The 20904-nt window shown below is 61.2% G+C and overlaps 2 protein-coding genes across 5 annotated transcripts in view; one reads left to right on the forward strand and one right to left on the reverse strand.

The window, feature by feature from the left end:
* THAP4 (THAP domain containing 4) overlaps positions 1–1108 on the reverse strand; it is a 34615-nt gene extending 33507 nt beyond the window's left edge. Inside the window, exon 1 of one of the 3 annotated variants that reach the window (XM_070463717.1) lies at positions 935–1108. In XM_070463717.1, the coding sequence (XP_070319818.1) occupies positions 935–1011 (77 nt within the window). In that variant the 5' untranslated portion in view covers positions 1012–1108. Of the gene's footprint in view, positions 1–72; positions 176–200; positions 283–934 lie in introns of those variants that run through there. The other 2 variants (XM_070463718.1, XM_020913200.2) reach the window with 2 other exon arrangements.
* A 400-nt stretch (positions 1109–1508) lies between these two features.
* Positions 1509–18944, forward strand: ATG4B (autophagy related 4B cysteine peptidase). 2 transcript variants are annotated; one of them, XM_070463722.1, is made up of 13 exons: positions 1509–1692; positions 8796–8897; positions 9320–9391; positions 10524–10622; positions 10996–11097; positions 11574–11646; positions 12157–12236; positions 14965–15158; positions 15412–15490; positions 15651–15796; positions 16728–16784; positions 17034–17127; positions 17786–18944. In XM_070463722.1, the coding sequence occupies exons 1-13, from the start codon at positions 1524–1526 to the stop codon at positions 17857–17859; spliced, it is 1341 nt and encodes a 446-aa protein (XP_070319823.1). In that variant the 5' UTR covers positions 1509–1523; the 3' UTR covers positions 17860–18944. The 2 variants fall into 2 exon arrangements, with proteins under 2 accessions (XP_070319823.1, XP_070319822.1); XM_070463721.1 differs by having other exon boundaries at positions 1622–1705.
* Positions 18945–20904: the final 1960 nt, after the last annotated feature.

The raw sequence follows: 20904 nt of genomic DNA on the forward strand, positions 1-20904 counted from the left end.
GCAGGGAGCTGACATCTGCAGTAACCTAGTACTATCTTAATAGACTGTGACGATTTGAGGCTTAGCGCTAACCAACTTCAACTTCCAGTGAGACTCTAAACAGCCTTCGTGCAGGTATTGGAAACTTAAACATCCCCCTGCAATAGCAAAGAGAAAAGTCTGCGGCGGGAGGCTGTTCAGGTAGAGTTTCTTCTGCTCACGTTCTGATACCGCAGGCGGGGAGGTCGCAGAAAACCACTCGCTGAAATGAGCTTAAGTCCCAGAGCCTTCCCGGAGCGGGCCAGGCCAGAGAGAAGGCCGACCCCCTCCCCGTCCCGGGCCACCCTCCGCGGCGCCACGACTCGCAGCGGCGCCCCGGCGGGGGCGGGCCGGGCCGGGCCGGCAGCACGCGGGACGCCGCTGGGCGTCCCCCGGGACCTGGGGCCGTCCAGAGGGCCCCCAGAACACAGCGTTCGGGGGCGCGTCAGTCCCCGAGGCTCGGGGTGCGTTTGCTCGGCCACGTCCCGATCCAGAGGTCCAGGCGGGCTCCCCGCGACGGAAACGGCAGCAAAGTGACCGCGGGCGCGAGAAGACGGCCCCGCCGAGGAAGCGCGTCCCCCGCGCGCCCTGTCTCCGGAGCCTGGCGGTGGCAGCCCGAACCCCGGCGGCTCAGGGGGCCCGGCGGCCTACGAGCGGCCGAGGGTCCCGGGCAGCGGGGGCCGCGGTGGCCCGAGGCGCCCGGCCCAGAGACGCCGGCGGGCCAAGGTCACACAGCGCCGCGCTGACTCACTCGCGGGGCCGGCGCCCCGAGCGTCCCAGCGTTCGGCCGGGCCGCGCCGCCTCGCTCGCCCGGCGGGGCCGGGTCGGGCCGGGTCGGGCCGGTCGGGCCGGGCGGGGGCGTGGCCGGCGGGCCGCGCGGACGGCGGGCCGGCGGCGGCGGGCGGAGCCCGCTTACCTGTGGAAAGAGACGGCGCGCTTCTCCCCCTTGCCCTGCCGGTTGGAGCAGTTCGCGGCCGCGCAGCAGATCACCATCTCGGGCCTCGGGCCGCCGCGCAGCCGCCAGGCTCCGGCCCTCGTCTCGCCGCGCCGAGACCCGAGCGGGACCGCCCCGAGGGGAGGGCGCGCGGCGACACGGCTGCGGGACGTGGGAGCCGGCCCCGCGGCCCCCGCCGTACGGCAAGATGGCGGCGCCCGGCCGCCCGCTGCCCGGCCGCCCGGCCCGGCTCTCGGCCCGCCCGAGGGCCCCGGCGACAGGAGGGGCACCGCCCGAGACGCGCGGGGCCGTGGGTGGGCGGGGGCGCCCAGAGCCTGCAGCGCCCGCCGGCGACATGGCGCCCGGGGCGCGTCCGTACGGCAAGATGGCCGCCCCGGCGGGCGCGCGCGCGCTGCCGGCCCACCGCCCGCCCCGGCGCCCTGCGGCTCTCTAGCGCCGGCCTCCGCGGCCGCTGCGTGTCGCCGCGGGAATCCCCGGGGGCGCGACGCAGGCCGCCAGGAGGCCGAGAGCCCGGGCCCGGGCCCCCACGCCGGGCGCGCCGTACGCCAAGATGGCGGCAGCGCCGCTGCCGTGCATTTCCGACCCCGTACTTCCGGCCCCGCCCGCGCCCGCGCCGCGCGACCCGGATTGGCCCGGGCGGCGGCCCGTCGCGTCGCGCTGCGGAGCCGTCGGAGCGACGCCGCGCTCAGTCGGCGGTCCTGGAGCGAAGATGGACGCAGGTGAGGGCCGGCGGTGAGTGGGGCCGCCGGGGAGGCCCTCGCCGAGCCACTGCGCGCCGGCGCCTAGGCTGGGGCCTCGCCGGCGCGGCGCGAGCGCGGGCGCGGGGCGGGGCGCGGCCCTGAGGCGGCGCGGGGCGCGGGCGGCGTCTGCGGGCGGCCGGTTAGGGTCTGACAGCCCAGTCAGGGTCGGCGTGTCTGGCGCCCTGGCGGCCGCTCCCAGGGGCCCGAGGGCGGGCGGGACGAGTAGGGGCGGCGCGGGGCGCGGGCGGGGGCCCCGGGAGGTGCTGCGGGGCAGGCGGAGCCGGTCTCTGACGCGGCGGCTGGAAGCTTTTGTCCCCCCCGCCCGGAGTTAAGAAGGGGAAACTTCAACTCTCACAAAGTACGTAGGTAGGCTGCAGGCGAACGACATACTTAAGTACTCAAAACGCACGCTTTTTTACTTCTTCAAATTCAGTAACCAATAAATGATCCCAGCGTTTCCCGTGATTGAAAGGACAGACTGACTCCGCCTCATCGTGTCTCAACTTTTTGGGAGCTTAACAGCAATGCAGAGTGTGCGGGGACTGGGTTGGGAGGATGTGCGCGCATCCGTACATATGTGTGTATCTGTCTGTGTGTGCTGTTTTCGTCTATTTTCATTGTGTTTCTGCTGCGGAGGGGACACTTCTTTAATTTTTGCTGGCACGCTATTGGGGATCTTTGTACAGTATCCTTGAAAGCATTCTTACACCTCGAAAGGCTTTCTTTTTCCATCCCACAGCAGGGTTATTCCTTTTATAAAATCTGTAGGAAGTGATCTGTGTTAAGAACCCTCGCAACGGTACAGACTCTCCTCTGGCTTAATTCTCCCTGTCATCCTGGATGACTTTGTTTTTGCTTCATTTCTCTCTTCCTGGACAGCAGCTGCAATAGACATTTACTGGACTCTCAGTTTGGAAGCTGTGGCATAGACCTTTATGGCCAATATTTCAGTGATTTGTGGCATCTTGTCAGTTCAATGTGTTAGGTAGTAGAAGGAGATGGTAGCCATGATTCCCAAAACGTGATGTTAACCAGATGTGTTGTGAAGCTGTTTAAAACAAAAAGGACTACGCCCCTGGGTGGGGGAAGGAATAGAATTATTTACTTACTAAGACCATCCCTTGAGAGACTCAGTTAGGGTAGAAAGCACGGTTTTATGGTGGTCATCTTACCTTGAACGTGGAAACTGTCATGTTCAAGTTAAGAGCAGCCATATGATGGAACCTTCACGGGACCCTGATCCCTGCTTCAAAACAGAGATGTTTGCATGTGAGGGCCTCTGCTGACGTCTGTGTCTCTAGGGTGTTGTGGATCAGTTTTCTTTCTGACCTGATGCTGTGCGTCCTTTGGGATCATTAATGTCCAGCCTGCCCTGATTCCCGGAGTTCTTACAGGTTTTGCCTTCCTGGCCAAACGTTATGCAGTTCTCGTGGTTTTTACAGTCATCCGTTCAATAGCTGTGTTTATTACTGAGTGTGGGTTTGTTTCCGGCATTGTTCTAGATCTTGGGACTAGAGAAGTGAACGAAATAGATAAAAAGCGTGTCCTGACTGACATGTTAGATGTGACACCACAGTGTGGCTTGTGGGAGAGTGCTGTGGGCCAAGCAGGAGGGAGTTGGAATCACCAGGATGGCCTGGAAAGATCTCACCACAGAGGCAGCCAGTTTTGACCGGGACTCAAAAGCAGCGCAGGGGGAGGGGCATGTGGTCTGCTCCGGGAGTGACCAGTGGCCAGGGTGCAGTGGGTGGGGGTGAGCGAACTGAAGGCAGGGTAGCGACAAGGTCTGGTCGTGGGCCTTGTTGGCTCATGGGGCGGGCATGTGAGTGGGACGGGGCTGCGTTGGGGGCTTTTCCAAGGAGGAGTAACGTGACTCGCACTGGCTGCTCTGCTTCAGAGGAGCAGAAGGCCTGTCAGGAAGCCGCTGCAGTGAGCCAGGCGTCAACCTGGAGGGCTCGGTCCTCGTGGGGAGAGGGGTTGAAATCAGTGCCTCTGCAGGTCGGGGCAGGAGGGCTGTGGTGGTGGGAAGTGTGAGGGCCAGCCGTGCATTGAGCGGCGTTTGAAATGCCGCGGTCTGTGGCTTGAGCTGGGAAATGCAGGCGGGGAGACCTGGGGAGCTCCGCTTGCCCGGGAGATGTTAGGAGGAGGGTCTTGGATGGGGTGAGAGTAAGGCACCTGCTGGACGTCTGTGTATTGTCCAGGGAGCCTCGGGTCTGCAGGCGTGGAGCTGAGGGCAGAGGCCTGGGCTGGAGGTAGACGTGTGTGGGGCCGCTTTGGGCGAGGTCTCTACAGGCCTGAGTGGGAGGGGAGGCGGGGCTGGAGGCCCAGAGCTGCTGCCAGGCTGCGGGCGGCAGGCAGACCCCAGGCCTGTCCTCAGAATGCGCTCTGGTTGGCACTGAGCTTGACATGCTGTCGGCTCCTTGAGGACAGAGTTGGTGTCTTGTGCTTCATCTTTGGGCCTTGCCTGTGTCTGACAGGTGGTTGGTGATGGAAGAAGTGTAATTTGAGTTGCTGGTGATGCACATGGTCCTGTCCTGTGGGTGTTCCCGGGCTGCAGGGTTTGTGTATAATAGAAATCTGCATGTTGGCGTAACATGTAGCGGATGAGGAGGGCAGTCAGGCTCACTGGGGGCCAGCTGGTGAGTTCCCTGAAGTGGCCTGGGCAGTGTCCTGGTGCCCCTGAAGTTCCAACTTTCCTTCCCTTCCACTGATCTCCTTCCCTTCCTTCCTGTTTTCATTGAGAACTGCTATTCAGTCGCTCAGTTGTGTCCCACTCTCTGTGACCCCATGGACTGCAGCAGCCAGGCTTCCCTGTCCATCACCACCTCCCAGAGCTTGCTCAAACTCATGTCCATTGAGTCAGTGATGCCATCCAACCATCTCATCCTCTGTCATCCCTTCTCCTGCCTTCAATCTTTCCCAGCATCGGGGTCTTTTCTAATGAGTCAGCTCTTTGCATCAGGTGGCTGAAATATTGGAGCTTCAGCATCAGTCCTTCCAATGCCAGTATTTTCATATAAACTATTTGGGGTTTGAAAAAAAAATAACTTGCAAACTTGTTATTTTAAACATAAGCATTTTAGTATGGAAGAAAAGAAGGGAAGACCCTTCTTTTGGTTTTATTCTAAAAGTATACGTAACACATATTTACAGAGTATAACACGTATTTACAAAATATAATCTCTCAGAAATATACATGTTTTGGGAAAATGTCTTTGAAGTGTGGTACATTATACTAAGCTCTAAACAATTCTACTGGTGCATATTTTTTGTGCTTTTCCCTGGTTGAGTTATCGTGTAATTGAGACTAAGTCATCTGGTTATGTTTATTGAGCACAGTTTGCTATTTTTCAATCATGTTAATAACATTAAATGGAAACATTTAAAAAATAGAATTGCCATTCTGTTAGTGGACTTTCTGTTTTCTCTTCCTGGTGTGATCAGGGACACCCTTGGGAAGAAGAGATGACTAGGTGGAAAAAAGTATTTCTAAAAGCCTTCTTTCTCAAAGTGGATGGTGCGTGTCTTGCTTCTACTGTGTCCTCTTACTTCAAATCAGAGTCAGTACCCGAGCATCTCTAGACTGGCATTCTTTGGGAAGTCGGGCTCCTTTTAACTCAGGAGGCGTGTGAGCTTCATAGATGATCCTGAGGTTCCCCTCACGGGTCTGTGTTGTGAGACGAGGCCTCCTCCGGGTTGGGTGTGAAGACTGCTGGTCCTGAGCCGGTGGAGCTGGTCAGTCTGAGGGCGAGTCAGTGCAGGAACTTCTGAGGGTGGACTCCTCTTGTGGTTCGGTCTGTGTGAGGCTTAGTGATTGTGAACGTTCATTTAAAAATGGGAAGGTATCAGAGTTTCTATTGAAGTCTTTCCTGACCTTGTGTTCTGCAGTGTTTTCTGTCCCACAGAAGCATGGAAACATATTTTGGCTAAATTAATACTGAAAACGAACAACAGTGGCGTTTGGTTCGGCGGAGGGGGAATTGAGTTTCCTCTGACACGCCTTACGGCCTGAGCTCACGGGGAGGGGGCCGGAGGGTGCTGAGAGCCGGGCTGGGGTCCCGCGTCCCTGGCGCCAGCCTGCGTTCTCATCCTGTGGGCAGAGCTGGCCACTCGCCCTGGTTCCTGGGTGAAGAAACGGAGGCTCAGAATTGTGAGTCGTGTGTCAGCCAGCAGGTGGGTTCTCGGGGTTTCCAGCATCAGATCTCAATAGAAAGTCGAAGAGCAGAAGTGAGTGGAATTCGGAGGGGTCTGTCCTTCCTTCACTGCAGAGGCCGGGCCTCAGGTCAGGGGTGGTGGTGGGGGTGGCAGCTCGTGCCCCCCCACCCCCCCCCCGGCCAGGCTAAGAAGCCCTTGGCTCTAGCCGCAGCGACAGGTCCGTGGACCTGTGCTGGTGCTAGTGGGCGGGCCCATTCTCGGGGCCAGGGCTGGTCAGGTCACTTGGGTGACCGGGCTGATTCTGGAGGACATTGTCCCTGGGGGGGGTGCAGCTCGGACTGTGGAGATGGGTGTGCTGCCCTCCCTGTGCCCCCCAGGGAGGATCAGGGCCTTGCTGCACCTGCTGATCCGTTTCTCTCTCTGGCTCCTGCTTTGCCAGTGAGTTAACTGGCATAGAGGAGGAGGGTGTGGACTGCAGACCCCCGGGCGCTCCACAGGGCGCAGAGAGGGGAGCCCGGCCCGGGGCGTCCTTGGCCGATGCGAGAGGAGCCATGACCTGTGCCCGGAAGGGTCCCGCCTCCAGGAGGAGCGGGAGGTGTGGGCGAGGGGGACCCCTGTCAGCTTCCTGCCCACGTGGTCCCTTCAGGAGCCTTGGGCGGTGAAGACTGAGAGGCTGCCAAGCCTGTAATGTTGTTAGTGTTAGTCACAGCGGGGGACTCGGTGATGTGTTAACAGGGAGGACACCTGTTTCCCCTTCCCTCTGAAGTTGGCTGTGTTGCCTATAAAGTCGGCGCTTTACCCTGAGAGTCGTGCCTGCTTCCTCGCGCGTGCCTTCTTGGGTGAGAACCCGCCCACTGCGGGCGGCTGCTGTCACTGGCGTTCAGAGCAGCCGTGTCTCCTTTTCTTGCTCATCTCACTGGAGGCTGGCTGTCTCCAGAGCGTCCCAGGGCCCTCTGATGTGTATGTGTCGCTTTGTCCCCGGAGCGCTTCAGGGCTTGGTAGGCAGGTCCACCTTGGGTTCTGGGCTGCGGTCCTGCAGGGTGTCACTGCCCTGCAGCGCTGTTGGCTGAGGTCAGACAGATTCTGTTGGCGCTGCACCCTTGGAGTCATCCTGGCGGGCCTGAGTCCACAGGTGTGTAAACCTCGAGGTCTGAGAAGGCCGTGCCCTCTGAAGATGTGGAGACGGCTCCCACGGGCAGAGACACAGATGTGTTCTCTCTTGGAGAAGACAGAAGTGTAGCTCGTTCCCGCTCGGTTTTTATAATCACATGCACAAACAGAGAACCCTACGTGGAAAGGGCTGGAGAGAAACTTGGAGGTTGACTTATTAATCCCTGATTGCAAGCCAGCCTGGCGGATGCGGGGGACGCACGGATGAGGCAGGTCCTCAGAGCAGGTGGGCTCGCCCCGGAAGCACAGGACCCCTCTGAGCCCGTGGGTTTTCGGGCGATGGGCAGGAGGCAGAGCTGGCTCCTGGCGGCTGGGGAATTCCTGGCGCGTGCTGAGCACAGGGCCTCTCTTGCTGCCGGTGTGTGGTGTCGAGAGCACTCTCCGCGCCCTGGGACCTCAGATTGGCTGAGCAGCAGTGGAGCCGTTTGGGGCAGGCAGGCCGCGTGCCTTTGTCCTTGACGTTGGCGATGCACGCTGACCTTGGAGCCCTTTGTCTGCGGGCCTCTCGTGAGCCCCTCTCGGGAAGGTTCAGGGCTGCGTCCCAGCTGTGCTGCAGGGCATCCTGTCACATGTTCTAGTGACGGCGAGGAGCTTTCCCGACCCAGAGGCACCCCCAGCCGTGAGGGCCCCACAGGGACCCGTGCTCCTCTGCCCACCTTTCCCGAGGCTGGGGGTGCAGGCTGGATGCTGTGAGGCACCGGGACTCTGGACAAAGAAACACAGGCAGGGCCTGGCCCATCTGTGAGTCGGCACAAACGGCTTCTGCAAGGAAGCACGAGGCTGCAGCTGATACTTTATGTTTTGTGGCCTTTGGATTTTTTTGTTTTGTTTTAGTAAATTGTTTTTGTTTACCAAAAAGTAGGGCTGTTACTGAAAAATAAAGCCAGGTGTGGGAGAAGCTCATCTCATGTCTTTGATTTTCCTGGAGAGCTGAGTGGAGTTGCGGGTGGAGGGGATGGGGGCGCTGTCAGAGCTGGTGAGGCGGCAGCCGGGAGCGGGGTGCCTGGGGCGCCCCATGGGCGTGGCCGAGCTGCTGCTTTGGGAGCCCAGGACAGAGGGAGGGTGTCCACCAGGCTTTGGGCATCTCTGAAGCCAGGTGGTGGGCGGCCCACAGGTGGACACGGCGTACGTGCAGCTCTGCAGGAAGTGGGGGTGCACCCCAGGCTCCAGGCTGCCTGGCGCCCGGGTCCCGGGCTTCGAGCTGGTTTCCAGAGTGGTGCCCTGGCCCGCCGTGCCCTGCCGGACTGCTGCTCTGCCTTGCGTGCCGTCCAGACCAGCCTTGCGTTGCAGAGATGGAGGTCTGGGCCCATCTGTGTTTGTTGTTTAGGTTCCAGTCTGAAACAGTTAGGGGCTTAAAGTGTTAGTTGCTCAGTCATGTCCCACTCTTTGTGACCTTGAGGACTGTAGTAGCCGCCGGGCGCCTCTGTCCGTGGATTCGCCAGGCAGGAACACTGGAGTGGGTAGCCATTCGCTTCTCCAGGGGATCATCCTGGCCCAGGGATCAAACCCGTATCTCGGGCACTACAGGCGGCCTCTCTGCTGTGTGGGCCTGGGCCTGCTGCCCTCTCCCCTTGCAGTCTGCTGGGTGCTGGCTCTGCCTGGAACCCTAGAGGCTGAGGAGGTGGGGGCGGGGCTGCCGCCCGGTGCCGAAACCCCCAAACTCCACATGCGCTCTCTGTGCGGAGGTGCTGTGTGTGATTTCTCATCTCATTTATAAAATCAGGAAATGGCCATTAGAGTGTCTTTGGTTTCCATAGCTACTCTGACGTACGACACGCTGCGATTCGCTGAGTTTGAGGATTTCCCTGAGACCTCGGAGCCTGTCTGGATCCTGGGGAAGAAGTACAGCGTCCTCACAGGTACAGCCTAACCGTAACCCTAAACCCTAACCCTAACCCTAACCCTAACCATAAATAACCCTAACCCTAACCCTAAACCCTAACCCTAATACTAACCCTAACCCTAAACCCTAACCCTAAACCCTAACTATAAACCCTAACCCTAAACCTAAACCCTAAACCCTAACCCTAAACCCTAACCCCTACCCCTACCCCTAAACCCTAACCCTAACCCTAAACCCTAACCCTAACCCTAAACCCTAACCCTAACTCTAAACCCTAAACCCTAGCCCTAGCCCTAGCCCTAACCCTAACCCTACCCGCCGAGCTGCCCTGCTCTCCTGCAGAGAGAGCGGCGTGCAGGTGAGCTGTCTGTGACTTCCCGAGACGCAGGCCCTGGGCGCTTACCGCTGTGTGTGCGTGCTCCTCCTCTCACCCTCTAGAAAAGGACGAGATCTTGGCCGATGTGACGTCGAGACTCTGGTTTACGTACAGAAAGAACTTCCCGGCCATTGGTAAGTACTGCCTGCTACAGCCTGTGGTCTAAGCGGATCTCAGAGTGTCAAGGGCTTGTCCCCGGCGTCACCCTTGGGCAGCCCGAGTTACGGACGCGGCGAGGTCTGCGCCTGTTGGCTACGGAGCTCGATCACAGCCCAGTGCCCCTGGCCCTGCCGCGCCGGTGATGTTTCTGACAGTGAGCCACACCTGCTCACTGGGGCCTGGGGCCTGGGCGATGAGCCACACCCGGCGTTGACCTTGCAGAGCGGAACACAGCAGGAAGTGCATGGCCCCGCTCAGTGCTGAGGCTGCCTCTGCTCCCGGAGGCCTGTGCCTACATGCTGGGCCCATGTTGGAGCTGGGAAGCCCTGCTCGCACCCCTGAGCTGTCCCTGTGGGTCATGCTCTTGGTTCTGGGCCTTGAAGAGCAAGGTTCTCTCGAGCCAGGGCTCCTCACTGTGGCCCTGGAGGTGGGCCTGGCACCCCTGTTGGAGAGCTGGAGCCCGAGGCTGGCACCAGTAGGCGGCCAGTCTCCATCAGCCCCTCCTCAGGGGGCTGCCGTCTGTCCGCAGAGCTCGGGAGCTGGGGGCACCTGCCTGCCCCAGGGCCACATCCCGTGGCAGGCTTGTCAGACACCTCAGGCTCTCTCTCACTCCTGCTGGGCCCCAGATGGGGCTGAAGCCACTGGGCGGACCACGCTGTCCATAGGTCTGTTGTCTGAACCCCTGGGCAGGGCGGCTTGTGGCAGCCTGTGTGAGCGGCCGTCAGGGCGGAGCTCAGCAGCTCTCCTGGCCGTGGTCTATGCTGCTGTCCGTGGTCTGTGCTGCAAGACTGCTGGGCAGGGTGGGGTGACCTGCGTGCTGCCGAGGCTGTGCCTGCAGGCACTCTGCCCACTCTGCACCCGCCGCCTCCACCTCAGGGCCTGTCGCACTCCTGGGGATACTGCGCCCACTCTGCATTACTCGTGAGGCTGAGGTCTCTTCACGTGTGTCCAGACGTTCTGTTTCTCTGTGACTTGTTCACACATCGGCCCTAACGAGGGGATTGTGAAGTCATTTCCCTCGGCGTGAGCTGGTCATCAGTGCAGAGTGAGCCGCGCAGGGCCGGACCTGGGTCTGATGGTGCTTGCCTCTCTCGCCCTCCACGGCAGGGGGCACCGGCCCCACCTCGGACACGGGCTGGGGCTGCATGCTGAGGTGTGGACAGATGATCTTCGCCCAAGCCCTGGTGTGTCGGCACCTGGGCCGCGGTGAGTCTCCGTGGGGTCAGCTGCGTTCTCGGGGGGCAAGGGCGGGGCGGGGGGACATCACAGTCACACTCTTGGCGTTTCGGGATTTCTTTGTAACAGCCTCGAAGTTTTCATTGATTAAAGAAAGTGGCTTTGAAGACACTCATAAGCGTTTGTGTTTCAGAAGTGATTTTTAAATCACCGAACCATTTTCTGTGTGGATCTGCTTTGATGTGTTGGCATGTGTATATTTGAAATCCTGAGGAACTCGGTTCTTCCACTTGGGGAGTTTCTCAGGAAGTTTGGGCACCATGTATGTTTTGAGTGCTTTATAACGATGATGGCTTCTCGCTTGCATTTGGTGAAACTGAACTTGCATGTTTGTCTCCTGTAGACTGGAGGTGGACGCAGCGGAAGAGGCAGCCAGACAGCTACTCCAGCGTCCTGCAGGCATTCCTGGACAGGAAGGACAGCTGCTACTCCATCCATCAGATAGGTGGGGGGTCATTGGGTGTGGGCCTCGAGGGTGCCCCTGTGGTGAGAGGCGGGGATCTGCCCGAGCTGACATGATGTCAGCCTGGCGTTGGTGAACAGCAGCTTGCAGGCCTTGCAGGCTGCTCCTTGGTGCCCCACCATGGCGGCACTGCCTGTGCAGACGCCCCGCTGTCTCGGCCAGCTTGTCGCGTCCCGTTTCCACCCTGGGGGGGGGCGGGCGGAGCTCTGTGCTCACTGACCTGCGCGCTGCCTCTGTCCGCTCCCCCAGTGGGGCTAGGGCGGGACCTGAGGGGTGCACCTTGAAGAGAAGGGGTCCCTGCGGGGGCGGTGGCCACGTCCTGGCGACAGTCAGGAACTCCTGTGAGGCAGGCCTCCCAGCCAGTGTCTGGGGCCGCTCCAGGCGGGGGCTCGTCCTGGGACTGGGCGGAGTTTGGGACGCGGGGGATGAGGCTCGCCAACCAGCTCTGTCTCTTGCAGCACAAATGGGAGTCGGTGAGGGCAAGTCCATCGGCCAGTGGTATGGGCCCAACACCGTCGCCCAAGTCCTCAAGTATGTGCCTGGGGCGCTCAGACTCACCCGGGTCTCTGCTGCTGAAGGGAATGAGGGGCCTTTTACTCTCTCAGGGTCCTTTGCAGGACCCTTAGGAGGCTCCTTAGAGGTCACTGTGCTGAGTGGTCTTAGGACTCAGAATCTGTTTTTAGTGAGGATGGATTCCTTCATCCCAATGTGCCCCCCTGGGTCCTGGGAGCCCCTGCAGAGCCCTCAGTTTAGACAGAGCCCCCTCCTCTCAGTCAGTAATTTCTCAGCCACGGGTGCCCGCCCAGCACGGTGCCTCTGTTCTGTCAGCTCAGCGTGTCGGGGGGCGAGGGCTGGGTGACCAGGTTGCCTCAGGCTGGGTGAGACCTGGCCTTGGCCTCTGACTCTTGCCCGTGTGCTGGCCTGATTGGGAGGAGATCCCTGCAGGGCTCGTCGCAGGACCTCCCCTGGGCAGCGCCGGCGGGCAGTGGCCACGCGTCTCAGGCCAGGCAGGCTCATCGGGCTGTCCCCCCTTCCCGGTAGGAAGCTGGCTGTCTTTGACACCTGGAGCGCCCTGGCTGTGCATGTGGCGATGGACAACACGGTGGTGATGGCGGACATCAGTAAGTGAGCGGGCTCCGGGCTGAGGGCCCGACGGCGCCAGCCAGGCAGCCGGGAGGGCGCTGGGGGCCTTGCTTCTGGTCTCGGGTGGAATCATCGGTGCCCGTGCGCTGGGCCTGTGTGCTCTCTGATGCCCCACGAGGAATGCTACCGCGTCTTCCTGGCCCCCAGACGCTGCCAGAGGTTTAGAATTCGGAGGAGGACCCGGATTCACGAGGTCTGGAGGCAAAGACATGGTCTAATTGTCGTCACTGACGGAAAAGCAGAGAGTTCAGACATGCTGACAGTGTGAACCGGGCTGGAACCCACAGGTGGGGGCCTGGTGTCGCTGAGAACCCCCTTACAGGGTGCGGCATGGGGCGGGCCGCGTGGGGGGCGTGAGCTGCTCCTGTCTCAGGCCAGGCGTGGGTGGACCCCGGACAGCAGGAAGGTGTCCTTGTCACAGAAGAGTCTCTTAGTCGGCAGAGCAGAACTCAGGTAAAGTTGAGAGATGGTGCAGCAGGTTGGATATGTCCACGGGGCAGTTGTATAAACTGATGTGGAGCAGTTAGGGGAAAAGGACAGGATCTTAATTACCTAGAAATGTCAAGCTTTCTGTCTCAGCTTTTGGGTCAGAAATGTCAAGCTTTCTGTCTCAGCTTTTGGGTCAGAAATGTCAAGCTTTCTGTCTCAGCCTTTGGGTCAAAAAGTCAAGCTTAAAGATTACATACCAGAAGCTGACGTGAACTAAACTCAGGGAAAAGCATATACCTTTAATACTGGTGATGACATAGTAAAAGTGACAGGGAATGAAGTGTTGCTCAAGAGCATAGGAAAGGACCAATAAATGTGATGGAGGGAACTTCAGAACAATGGCATCAATAAAGAGAAATGCAGAGATTAATGATTTAAAAGGAGGTATGTAGAACCACTACCTTCTAGAGCTGGTTCTTTGCAACAATGTGCACATCACCAGCAACTGCATCTGGGGTGAGGAGAAGCCCAGAAATCTGTGTCTGGAAATTAGGGGAGAGCCGGACGCTGACCCCTGTGCATGGGTTTCCCTGGCCCGGCAGTTCTGTGGCACCTGCTGGGCATGCTGCAGTTCGGCTCAGTTCTGAGCCAGTCTGCAGGCCTGCAGGGGGCATCACACCCGCAGGACCACCTGACACCCCCCCCCCCGCCCCTGACCCACTGAAGACCCCAGGGCAAGTCCAGGTGGTCACCTGTGCTTCCGACAGCCTAGTTGGAGGCTCCATGACCCTGTCCTTGGCTCTGTGACTTTGCTGGAGCAGCTGGGAGACTCAGGAGCACTTCACTCACGAGAGCATGTGGTACCCAAGGACAGGACTCAGACAGCCAATGGAAGAGACGCTTGAATTCCTTTCAGCATTTATGGAGGTGGCACTGACAGGCCCGAGGGACCAGGTCACCATCCGCTGGCGACTGAACTCCAGCTCTCCCCTCCCTGGAGCGGCGTGGAGGGGTGCCTGCATCCAGCCCCTCCCTCAGGGCTCTCCAGAGCCCCCAGTAACAAATGGGGACGGCTGCATGGTGCTCCTCACTCGGGAAAGTCCGAGGGTTTGGGGGCGCCCACTCAGGACGCACCCCTGGCCCCTTCCGGTTAGTGGTGGACTCGGGGTGTTTGATGGGCTCTCAGGACTCACCGAGTGGGCTCTGACCCTCCACTGCACACATCCCTACCTTGGGTGTCTGTTGGCGCTCTTTGAGTAAGTAGATTCATGGATCTCTTTTTCTTTTTAAATTCAAGATGTTTCCCCTTAGGGTCGTGACTCTGTCCCAGACTCGGCTGGCTCCTTGCCAGTGTCCAGGCGTGTGTGTGGTCGTAACCCCTCTTTCCTGGCATCCTCTCTCTTGTCCCGTTAGTGGGGAAGGGTGTCCAGTAACCACGGCTGGGGGCCTGGGGTGCTTGTGGCTGCTGGAGGGTCTCCTGCACTGAACTTGGGCGTAAACCTGCTCCCTGAGGGATTGGAGGGTGTGTTTAGACAGAAGAAAAAGAAAGCAGAACCGTTTCCACTTGATGCTGTCCTTGCTGAGGGGGCCTCAGGCCAGTGATCAGTGCTGCGTCCACCCGGCTGGAGGCTCCACGGGGCTTGTTTTACCATTGCTTCCCAGGGGCACACAAGTGTTCTCTTGCCTCACTGTGTGTGTATGCTGTCAGTTCAGTTCAGTTGCTCAGTCTGTCCCACTCTTTGCTTCCCCATGAATCGCAGCACGCCAGGCCTCTCTGTCCATCACCAACTCCCGGAGTTTACTCAAACTCATGTCCATCGAGTCGGTGATGCCATCCAGCCATCTCATCCTCTGTCGTCCCCTTCTCCTCCTGCCCCCAATCCCTCCCAGCATCAGGGTCTTTTCCAATGAGTCAACTCTTCACATGAGGTAGCCAAAGTATTGGAGTTTCAGCTTCAGCATCAGTCCTTCCAGTGAACACCCAGGACTGATCTCCTTTAGGATGGACTGGTTGGATCTCCTTGCAGTCCAAGGGACTCTCAAGGGTCTTCCCCAACACCACAGTTCAAAAGCTGTATGCTGTAGTTGACAATAAAAGTTTGAAGTTGGATACACATAGAAAAGCTGCACTGTGTCTTCCCTGTAGCGGCAGGTTTGTCTTAGGCTCAGTTCCCAAGTCTGAGCTGTGCTTGACGCGCTGGACTGTTCACAGCTGTGTCTGCGGTGGGGGACTCGCGGCTCCTGTTCAGCCCCTGAGAACGCGTCTGCCTCTTGCAGGGAGGTTGTGCAGGAGCGGCCTTCCCTGTGCCGGGGCCGAGGCCTTCCCGGCAGACTCCGAGCGGCACTGCAACGGCTTCCCGGCGGGGGCCGAAGGCGGCGGGCGCACGGTGCCCTGGAGGCCCTTGGTGCTGCTCATCCCGCTGCGCCTGGGGCTGGCGGACGTCAATGCGGCCTACGCGGGCACGCTCAAGGTGGGTCTGTGCCGGCCCCTCCCCTCTGCACCTGGGTTGTGCCGGCTCCTCCCCACAGCTGCCCGCCCAGCCCGGGGCTGGGCCGACCCCGTGTGCACCTGCGTGGTGCCCCGCCGTCCTCTTCTCCCCGCCTGGGGCTCCCCCGAAGGACTTGCCGCCTCAGGGTCGGGAGCCCTGCTCTGTGAGGGTGTGCTGGCAGCCCCCGGGGGCAGGGGCGGGGAGGAGCCTCTGCTCACACCCCCGCCCCCCGTAGCACTGCTTCCGGATGCCCCAGTCCCTGGGCGTGATCGGGGGGAAGCCCAACAGTGCCCACTACTTCATCGGATACGTTGGTGAGTGGGGGTCTGCTGCGGTTGAAGGAAGCGGGTGGTCTTCAGGGTGCCCCCCCCCCCCCCCATCCCGGACACAAAGCCGCCTCCGCCAGGCCGACGTGGCTTTGGGGGCTGAGGTGGGGCCGCCCTGCCCTCACTGACCCGCCCACCCCCCATCCAGGGGATGAGCTCATCTACCTGGACCCCCACACCACGCAGCCGGCTGTCGCGACCTCTGACCGCTGCCCGGTCCCGGATGAGAGCTTCCACTGCCAGCACCCGCCCGGCAGGATGAGCATCGCGGAACTCGACCCGTCCATCGCCGTGGTGCGTTCCGGCGTCACCGCTGTCACCCTGCTGCTCTCGGAGGGAGGGCCCCCGCTCCCGTAATTTCAGAGTCGTGCGCTTAGCGTGATGGTAGCGCGGTTCGGAACCCAGAAGCGCAAGGAGCGGCCCCGGCCCCGCCCCCTGCCGCGGCTCCCGGGGCCCCGCGAGCTTCGTGCTCTGTGCTGTCCTTTCTGAGCTGCTGTGTCTGCCGGGTGTTCCCTAACAATGGACCTCCTCGCCCGTGCTCTGCTGACAGCAAGGCGGGAAGGGTTGGTTCTGCTCAGAATACATTTACGGGAGGCCAGGGACTTCTGGAAATCAAAAGAACCTATGGGTCCCCCGAGCCGTGGACATGAGGCATTTGTTCCTGAGAAGGGGCGACCCCAAACGCACTGCCTGTGGGTCTGAGTTACTCCCAGAGGCTCGTGGCCCCCCCTGGAGGGCGTCGGTGGTGGTCTCGCAGGAGCCTGCCTGTGAGCTCCTCAGAACGAGGTGGGGTCTGAGGCTGACGGCAGGGATGCGGGCAGGTGGCTGACCCTCGGGGCGGGGGCGGGGGCGGGGGCGGGGGCGGGGGCAGCTCCTGGGACACAGGCCTCCATCTTTCCTGTCCTCACCCCGGCCTGCGTGGTGCTCAGGTGTCTCTCCTCGGCTCCTGCTCCCATCTCTGTGGGCAGGCTGAGAGCTCCCAGTCCCCTCACGACCCTGGCGCTCTCCGAGCGGGGGAGTCCCCGCGTCCCCTCAGGAGGGCCAGGCCAAGGGCATGGCAGGAGCCGGCTCCTACTGTGCCCCGGGCATCGTCATGACCAGGCCCTTTTCGGTCGTCTGGGCGGAGGTGGGCCTGGGCACCGCAGCCAGACAACGAGGCGGCCGGCCGTGTGCAGGGTGCATGTGAGGGCCGGGCAACCCCACTTACGGCGGGTGTTGGTTGCAGGGGTTTTTTTGTAAGACTGAGGACGACTTTAACGACTGGTGTCAGCAAGTGAGAAAGGTTGGTGGTGGCTCCTGTCTTGTGGAGTGGGGGGGTGGAGGCTGGCCGGGGGTCTGGGGTCCAGCCCCCCGCTCAGTGGGCCTGCCCTGCACCGGGCGGCGCTTGCCTCACCTGCCTGGGAACACCTGGCCATCCTTGCTGTGGTCGCAGACCCCCTGGGATTCCCAGTAGTCCTGGGGTCGCCTGGGAAGGCTGCCCGGCCCGGTGCGTCCTGCCTCTGCCGTGGCCTGACACTCGGTCTGCTGACAGCTGTCCCTGCTGGGAGGCGCCCTGCCCATGTTTGAGCTGGTGGAGCAGCAGCCTTCCCACCTGGCCTGTCCTGACGTCCTCAACTTGTCCTTAGGTGAGTCCAGACGCCTAGGGTCTCAGGCCGGGGTGCAGTCTGTGTGATGCCTCCTCAGGGCCTGTTCTGCTCACCTGTGGCCTTTCACGTTGGCCTGAGCCCCGCATGCAGCTCCCTGGGGCTTTGTGAGGGGTCCCGGGGGGCACACCACGCGAGCCTGCTTCGTGCCGCCCCGGGCTCCTGGGAGCTGGGACACGTTAGGCCTTCTGCAGCAAAGCAGCCGCTGGGGCTTGGTCCCCGTGGCCCCAGGGTTCTGGGGGCATCTTCCCAGTGTGAGTGGAGCTCGTGGAGAGGGGACCTGCGGTGGGGCCAGGGTGCCCGCGCCACTGGGCACAGATGCCCGCTAGGCCCAGGTGGTGCTCCTGAGCACCCTTCTGTGGGGTCCCTTGTCCCTGAGTCTCAGGGCTGGGCTCTGCTGCCCGTTCGGACACCGCCAGGAGCAGGGTTCCCCAGCTGGGTAGTCCCAGATGCCCCACCCCTGTCCGCATCCAGGCTGCCCTGACAGTCGGGCACCCGGCAGGACGTTCTCCTTGCAGAGCACGTGGGTGGGATGTGGGGTGAAGCCTGTGCGCCCCCAGGCACTTGACCCTCAACCCCACCCGCCAGACTGAGTGACCCACGCCTGCGTCTGCCGAGGTTTTGTCTCGTTCTTTTCTAGATTCTTCTGATGCAGAGCGACTGGAAAGATTCTTTGACTCAGAAGATGAAGACTTTGAGATCCTGTCCCTCTGAGAGTCCTGCAGGTGGGGACGGTCTCACTGGCCCTCCAGGGGCGCTTGGCCGCTGCGTCTCGTCCACCTGCTGCCCGCCGCCCAGCGCCCCAGCCCAGCTGCCTCTGCCTGACTGAGGCCCTGGGCGCGCGCTCCTGCCGCACTGCCAGCCCTGCCCGGCGCCCTGCGCCCTCCTGGCCTGGCCGCTCACCTTGAAATTAAAGCCCTGTCTGAAGCTCCGTGACGGACATAGCTGCCGCTGGGCGTGTCCCGAGACAGGCTCCAAAGACGCAGTCTGCAGGGCGCCATGGGAGAAGGGGCCAAGGACCTCGGCAGGGCGTCCCACGTTGGGAGGAGAGGCGTGGGTGGGGGCGGGCAGTCAGGTCCAAAGATGTTACTGTGCGCAGTGCCAGACGGCAGTGCCGCCTGCCCAGAGCCCCAGGGCGGCTGCGGGCCCCGCGCTGCTGCTTGCTTGTCTTGCCCGCTTCCCCCAGGGTAGGGGACTTGGGCAGCTCCATGCCCCCGGAGCAGGCCCCTGCCTCACCCCTCCTCAGGGCCTCCCTCTCGGCCAGCACGGCTTCAGATGGTTTGGGGTCCAAGGGTCAAGCCTTCCACATGTGGCGTGAGGTGGGCGTGCAGCTCCTCATGGCAGGAGCACACCTAGACCTGCTCACGCTGACCCGGGGCCACCTGCCACCTCTCAGCCTGCGTTTGGGCCCCACCGACGGCCTGTGTCCCACCAGGAAGCGCAGACTGGCTGGGAGCTCGGGTGGGGCGGCCCCCCCCAGGAGTCCCCCCCACCCCCCACCCAGGGGGCAGCTTGCACCCTGCCCCCTGGGTGTTGTTGACCTAAGTTATTTCATCTCCCTTTTTGTCTCCTTCCCCCGCTCCGTCCCTCAGGCAGAGCTGGGGGGCTCCGTTTCCCCTGCCACTGGCGCATGGGGTCTTCTCTGCTCCTGCCGGCAGCAGGGGCACCAGGGGGGACCACCGACCAGAGGGGACTGTCTCGTGTGTGTTGGGAAAGGCTTACTGAAGAGTGTTCACTCCTAGTCGTATAGTTCGCGGTTCTTTACTGCAAATAATTAACAGTTTCAATAGAAAACAGAATTTGCGTCTTGATTTTCCTGGAGCTGTCATGGTAAGAACAAGAGTGGGTGGTATCTTCTGTTTGAAAGAGCCCTCGGGAAGGACCTGGTGGACACGCATTACCAGCTCGTGGTTCCCAGGCCTGGGTGCACGGCGCCCCTGCACGGACCCACTCTGCAGGGTGTGCTGCTTCTCACTTTGTGTTCTGTTGTCGTCGCTCAGTTGTGTCCGAATGTGACCCCGTGGACTGCAGCACACCAGGCTTCCCTGCCCTTCACCATCTAGCTTCTTCCGATTCACATCCATCAAGTCAGTGATGCCATCCAACCATCTCCTTCTCTGTGCCCCCCCCCTTCTCCTCCTGCCTTCAATCTTTCCCAGCATCAGGGTTTTTGTTCCAGAGTTAGCTCTTTGCATCAGTGGTCAAAGTATTGGAGATTGAGCTTCAGCATCAGTCCTTCCAATGAAACTCAGGACTGATCTCCTTTAGGATGGACTGGTTGGATCTCTCGAGTCCTCTCCAACACCACAATTTGAGAGCATCAGTTCTTCAGCTCTCGGCCTTCTTTATGGTCCCACTCACATCTGTACATGACTACTGGAAAAACCACCCAGTAGCTCAGCGGTAAAGGATCGCCTGCAATGCAGGAGAGGCAGGTTTGATCCCTGGGTTAGGAAGATCCCCTGGAGGAGGAAATGGCAACCCACTCCAGTATTCTTGCCTGGAGAACCCCATGGACAGAGGAGCCTGGCAGGCTCACACCATGGGGTTGTAGAGTCAGACACAATGGAAGCGACTGAGCACCTTCCACCTTGTGTGGTTTGTATTTAAAGCAAGACTTGCAGGGAGGTCAGACTGCCCCTTCCTCACGGGTGTGGCGTGGTGGCGGTGCTGGGCGCTTGGCAGCTCCTTAAGCAGCGTCCCTCTGGGTGCCCAGTGCCTCTGGTCGCCCCCAAGCGGGTCACCAGGGACTGAGCAAGGCCACTTGCCACGCCTGGGAGGTCCTGGTGGGAGTGCTGGAGCTACGCTGAGCCCTTCCACTCCCTGCTTCCACCCGTCTGCCTGCTGCTGTGGGCTTGAGGGGGCCAGAGCCAGACAGGAAGTGCCTCGGCCGGAGCCCGAGGCCTGGCTTCTAGAAACTAACCACTTGGTTTCTGGAGCCTCCACACTCTGGCTGAGGCACCTCTCAGGACTCTGGAGGTCAGAGGTCAGCAGGGCTCCCCCAGGGCCCTAGCTAAGTCCCTTCTCCAGATCCCACACCCCGGCCCAGCACCCCACATGCATATGCGCCCCACAGCCAACTTCGTCTCCCCTGACCAGACCCTTCTGCCTCGAGGGACCATGAGGCCCCGTCCTAACATGGGTCAGAGGGCTCCCCGTCAGGGGCCTCCCGCCCCGGCCCGTGGCCTCCGATGGCCAGCACTCAGGACCCCTGCCCACGCTGCATTTCTGTCCCCCAGCATGTGGCCTCGGTCGTGTGAAAGGTCAGAAGGCAGGCTGTGGGGGCTGCCCACCATCCCCATGGACGACCTCAGCACTCGAATGCAGCGGTCCAGCTCCATGCATGCCTCGTAACTGTTGCTGCCCCGATCTCAAGTGTGTGCTGCTGGCTGGGTGGACGCACACGCAGGCCTTTCAGGCCAGTGGGCACCCGCGGCTGGCCCGGCGCCTGCAGCGGGGCCCTCTGTGAAGCAGCCACACAGCTGTGCAGGTGCAGGGACGCTGGCCCCTCTGCCCTCCCGCGAGGGCTGGGCTACCCCTCCCTGCCCAGTCCTGTGGACGGGCAGCACCACTGTGCCGGGGGCCGGGGGCTCTCCCCCAGCTCCGGCCCCTGGACCTCTCACGTGGTCTCCTCCTGCTTGGGACCCAGCCTCCTGCCCACACCCGGGAAGCACTGAGCCCCACAGCGCCCTGTAGACAGGGACCCTGCCCACCGCAGGGCTTGTCCTAGAATAACCATGTGACGGGACGCAGAGGATT

This window comes from Odocoileus virginianus, unplaced genomic scaffold, assembly GCF_023699985.2.
Source record: "Odocoileus virginianus isolate 20LAN1187 ecotype Illinois unplaced genomic scaffold, Ovbor_1.2 Unplaced_Contig_5, whole genome shotgun sequence".
Classification (NCBI taxonomy): domain Eukaryota; kingdom Metazoa; phylum Chordata; class Mammalia; order Artiodactyla; family Cervidae; genus Odocoileus; species Odocoileus virginianus.